Source organism: Mus pahari, chromosome 7 (assembly GCF_900095145.1).
Source record: "Mus pahari chromosome 7, PAHARI_EIJ_v1.1, whole genome shotgun sequence".
NCBI classification, from domain to species: Eukaryota; Metazoa; Chordata; class Mammalia; order Rodentia; family Muridae; genus Mus; species Mus pahari.
The window spans coordinates 32,389,468-32,394,817 of NC_034596.1; the positions used below are offsets into that span (position 1 = coordinate 32,389,468).

The 5,350-nt window shown below is 53.7% G+C and overlaps 1 protein-coding gene across 1 annotated transcript; it reads left to right on the forward strand.

Annotated features, from left to right (window-relative positions):
• Positions 1-2,738: 2,738 nt before the first annotated feature.
• Positions 2,739-4,984, forward strand: Twist1 (twist family bHLH transcription factor 1). The gene is made up of 2 exons (XM_021202049.2): positions 2,739-3,778; positions 4,316-4,984. Exon 1 carries the CDS (start codon positions 3,117-3,119, stop codon positions 3,735-3,737), a length of 621 nt encoding a protein of 206 aa, XP_021057708.1. The 5' UTR covers positions 2,739-3,116; the 3' UTR covers positions 3,738-3,778; positions 4,316-4,984.
• The last annotated feature ends 366 nt before the right edge of the window (positions 4,985-5,350 follow it).

The window sequence follows — 5,350 nt, forward strand, 5'->3', positions numbered from 1 at the left end:
CCACAAACTGTCACATCGGTGAGTATCAGACTTGTGGTCACAGGAGGGACTCATCATCCATTCTTACGGGGGGGGGGGAACCATTTAGAAAAATGTTATAAGCAGTTGAATGCAGCAGAGTGAGCAGCCTACCTCAGCTTGTCAGGGTTTGCACAGCATTAACCCTAGACATTGCTGAGAGTTGATTCTCCCAGCAAGACACCACTTTCTGCTCAAAATGTAAGTTCTAGCCCCCACTTAATAAGTATTTTCATCTTCAGTGCCTCAGAAGGAGTTCAGGAGGAATTTCTTCTCAAAGTTTAAATACATTTCTTGTGACCCTGTTTGGAAGATAAGTCAGAGAATGACCTGGGTCATTCTTTTTAAACTCTCTTCTGAGTATTTTGGTTTCAGGAGCTTTGCCTCAGCCCAGTCCCCAGTCAGGGGAAGGGGGATCTAACACTATAATAAGGACAGAGGCCTCCCTCGGTGCAGCATCAGAGCTGGCCTGCAGATTGGAAGTCTTGAGAAAGGTGCACTGGCTCTCTGCCTGGGCAGAGAGACCTTACTATTTCTCCTCACCTGCTACAACTCTTCCCTCTGAAACATTTCCCTCTCTGGAGTACACCTCCTGATCCCCTCCTCGTCTTCCTTAGCCTTGTTTCCCAAGGAAGAAAGGGTTCCTGTCATTCGTTGTCTTTGAAATATTTTTAACACTCAGCTAAAATAAAAAATAGATTTTTTTTTTAGAGGTTGATGTTAATCAAGGGTGAATCGAGATCTCCGCAGTCACCCAATTGCGGGATACTCTGAAATTCATATTTAGAAAAGAGAGCACTTGGTAAGAGGATGCGGCAGAATTTCTGCCACGTTTTTTTTTTCCAAGAGATAAATTCTTGTCTGTGAAAAATGCAAATGCAAGGGTGCAGGAGTGGCTTTATTTTGAGAAGAATTGGCTACGAGCTATTAAAATTAAGTGGAGGTCAAGTAGAATCTGGTTTTCAGCCAGACTGTCATTTTAAAATATGGCATCGGCGGGCGAGGCAGGCCAGTTGGCACACTGTGGTCATTGTCTCTGTATATCAGTAAAAACGGTGCAGGGCAAGCCCGGGGGGAGGGGGGGGTCTCTACTGGGATGAAAGCAGGGTCGGGTTTACTGGTCTCAATGGAGAGCTTTCCCTACAAAGGCTGAGTCCTCGGACTAGCCTCAGGCATTCCACACCCCAGAGTTTCCGGGACCCAGCTGAGAGCTTCAGCAGGACCCAGCCACGTGGCCTGCCCTGCGTCGCGGGGGCTCCGGCCTCCAGCTTCTCAGGAAGTCGGTGGCCGCGACCTTTGGTCCAACCCAGAAAGGGGCACTTGCTGAGCTGGCAGTTTCCCGGGGGGGATTGGCCTGGAGAGTGGGGATTGGGAGCTGGAGCAAGGTCTTCAGCTTGGGAACAGGGCAGGAGTTCGAGACGCTCACCTCCACGCCCGCAAACTCTGCCCCTGAACTCTGGCTACTTTCTCCGGACCCAGAATTGCCTTTCTGAGTGAGAGATCACCTTGTATTGGCTCCCTAAACCCTCATCCTACTTAAAAAATAGAAATAAATAAAACATATAAAAATTGTAAAAAAAAAAAAAAAAAAAAAAAAGCCAGCAAGCACTGGTTTCCATTGCCACTCTCCTTGCTCATTAACCTCTCTGCTTCCACTTTTCCAGAATCCTCTTTGAAGCACTTGGGGTTTCAAGGTATTTGGTAAAAACGCTTGCAATCGCCAACATGGCTGAGTGCATTTGAGGCAGCGGAAGCATAACTACTTACAAGATCTCCTAGGAAGACGAGGATATTGATTCCCCACCTTAAATTTACGGACTACCCAAGGTTACCACGCAGGACTTAATTGGGGGTTAGCGGGCATGAAATGGTCTCAAGGTCCTTCTCCACCTAGGGCTGGCAGCGTGGTGCACCAAAGCTGCTCTATCTCACCCTAGCTTTGCTCCCTTTAAAAGAACAAGGCTTTTCTCTGTAAAAGAATGAACTCCAGCCTTGTTCCAGCACCTTTGGAAGCGCAGTCTTCTGAGAGCAGGGAAACTTTAGATTGGGTTACCGTAGCAGGAAAGGAGAACCCAGACGTTTCTCCGGGAGGGGTGACACGGCAGGCCGGGGCGCAGATCCATAGCGCCCACGATGTGGCCACGTCTTGAGAGCCGCCCTCGACCACAGGGCCAGGCAGCCGCGGGGAATCCCTGAGGACTAGAGGTTTCCGTCTAGAGGTTTCCTCTACCTGACCGTTAGATGGACTCGGTTGTTGAAACTTTTCTTGCCTCTCAGCCCGGGCCCGAGCCACCCCCCAAAGGGCCCGGAGGACTCCGAGGGATCCCGGGCGGGATGGGACATCACCCAGTGCGTCGAAGCCGCTTGCCACTGCTGCTGTCACAGCCATTTGGGGAGGGGGAGATTGCAGCAGCGACACGGACAGTCCCGTTTGCGGTGCTGTGTTCGGGTGCGGGGGCGCTGGGCGCGCTCCGGCGCGGAAGGAAATCGCCCCGCGTCCTCCCCGAAGCGGAGGGGGAGAGCTGGGGGGAAGGAGGGGAGAGGCGGGCGCAGGGGCTGGCCGCTCGGGCCAGGTCGGTTTTGAATGGTTCGCAGGACGAATTGTTAGACCCCGAGCAAGGGGGGTGGGGGACGAGGGAGGGGGGCTGGAAAGAGGAAACTTTCCTATAAAACTTCGAAAAGTCCCTCCTCCCCACGTCAGGCCAATGACACCGCTGCCCCCAAACTTTCCGCCCGCACGGAGGTATAAGAGCCGCTAAGTCCACAGCCCGCGCCCAACTCTCAGACACCTCGCGGGCTCGCCAACACCGGCACCGGCTGCGCCAGGCCCGAACGGGGAGCGCTTGCGGCCGTCGGGCGCCTTCTTTTTGGACCTCGGGGCCCTCCACACCGTCCCCTCCCCCGCCCGCCTCCCTCCCCGCCTCCAGCGCCCTCCCCGCGGAGGTCCCCCCACCCCCATCCCGCCTCCCTGCGTCCTCCGGGCCGCACCGCCCGGGCCGGCGCCGAGCGCGGGGAAGCTGGCGGACTAGGGCGCCCCGCTCCTCTGTTCTTCCCTCCCCCGTCCCGGCTCCGCGAGGCCGCACGTCGCCGCCCGCGAGATGATGCAGGACGTGTCCAGCTCGCCAGTCTCGCCGGCCGACGACAGCCTGAGCAACAGCGAGGAGGAGCCGGACCGGCAGCAGCCGGCGAGCGGCAAGCGCGGGGCTCGCAAGAGACGCAGCAGTCGGCGCAGCGCGGGCGGCAGCGCGGGGCCCGGCGGGGCCACGGGCGGGGGCATCGGAGGCGGCGACGAGCCGGGCAGCCCGGCCCAGGGCAAGCGCGGCAAGAAATCTGCGGGCGGAGGCGGCGGCGGCGGCGCGGGCGGAGGTGGTGGCGGCGGCGGCGGCAGCAGCAGCGGGGGCGGGAGCCCGCAGTCGTACGAGGAGCTGCAGACGCAGCGGGTCATGGCCAACGTGCGGGAGCGCCAGCGCACGCAGTCGCTGAACGAGGCGTTCGCCGCCCTGCGCAAGATCATCCCCACGCTGCCCTCGGACAAGCTGAGCAAGATTCAGACCCTCAAACTGGCGGCCAGGTACATCGACTTCCTGTACCAGGTCCTGCAGAGCGACGAGCTGGACTCCAAGATGGCAAGCTGCAGCTATGTGGCCCATGAGCGGCTCAGCTACGCCTTCTCGGTCTGGAGGATGGAGGGGGCCTGGTCCATGTCCGCGTCCCACTAGCAGACGGAGCTCCCCACCCCCTCGGCAGGCCGGAGACCTAGGTAAGGACCGGCTGCAGGGATCGATCTGGCCAGGCCGCGGGTCCCCTGGTCACCTCGCCGCCTTGCTGGGTATCCCCCCCCCCCCACACACACACACTCTCCTCGCTGCTCTCCACCTAGCCAGGCATGGCCACCTCATTCCACCCGCATCCCTGGCAAGCAGTTTAGTCCCCATAGGAGAAACAGGTCCCAGGGTCGGGGAGAAGGAGTGTGCCCAGGAGAGGTGTATGTATGCGTGCGCGCGGGAGTGTGCATGACAGAAGACTGAGAAAGTCAAGCATAGGGGCCTTGTGCCCAGAACGCCATCCCCCCCAAACCCCTTTCTTTCTTCTTTAAAATTCCCTTCTTAAAACAACTGTTTCCAAATTCCACCCCCCCTCCTTTCCGCCCACCCACTTCCTCTTGCCCTTGGGCTGAAATCCTTCCAGGTTGTTCAGCGAAAATTCTCGCTGGTAGTGATAACAGGGCTTAGCAGTCATAGAAAACAGCCACAGAGACATCCTCAATAACCAATTTTCCCCCTCTGGGTTTTTGCAGATGTCATTGTTTCCAGAGAAGGAGAAAATGGACAGTCTAGAGACTCTGGAGCTGGATAACTAAAAATAAATCTATATGACAAAGATTTTCTTGGAAATTAGAAGAGCAGAGAACAAATTCACAAGAATCAGGGCGTGGGGCACACTTTTAAAAGAGAAAGCGAGACAGGCCCGTGGACAGAGATTCCCAGAGGGGCAGCAACAGCACCCCCCCCACCTCTGCATTCTGATAGAAGTCTGAACACTCGTTTGTGTCCCCCCACCTTTTTGACGAAGAATGTTTTATTTTTATTTTTTTTCATGCATGCATTCTCAAGAGGTCTTGCCAAACAGCCACTGACAGGAAAGGCATCGCTGTGGACTGGCTCCATTTTAAAGTGGTAACAATCAGAGGAATTTTAACAACACCTTTAGAAATGAAAACGCTGGGATCAAACTGGCCTGCAAAATCATAGTCAGTGAATTCCTTAAAAAAAAAAAATACTTCCTCTGAAGGAAAAGAAAAACATAAAATACAAAAGACAACATTCTATTTATTTATTGATGACCCATGGTAAAATGCAAATAGATCCGGTGTCTAAATGCATTCATATTTTTATGACTGTTTTGTAAATATCTTTTGTATATTATTTTTCTGCAATAAATAAATATGATTGAAACATTTTAAGAACTTTAAAGTTTGGTCTATATTTTCTAAGACTCAGAATTAACTTGGTGGTAAATACTTGTTTATTTAACTCTAGGGGCATCTAGGAGGGAGTTGGGGGACTAATATAAACAAAGAAGTGAAAACAGCCAGCTACTGACAACAGACAGCCAGCTATTTAAAGGACAGCTCTAATATTATTACAGCTTGGCATTCACAGGGCTCTCTGCCTCTCCATCCCTTAGTTCTTGGGGCAGCAACAGATTTGCTAACACCTACTTCTTACCGAACTAAAGCGCTGAAATAAGCAATAGGATGCCAGTATTATTTCCTTGTCACTATGGATTTTTGTCTTTTCCTTCATTTCCATTTCCAAGAAATGCCAATGTG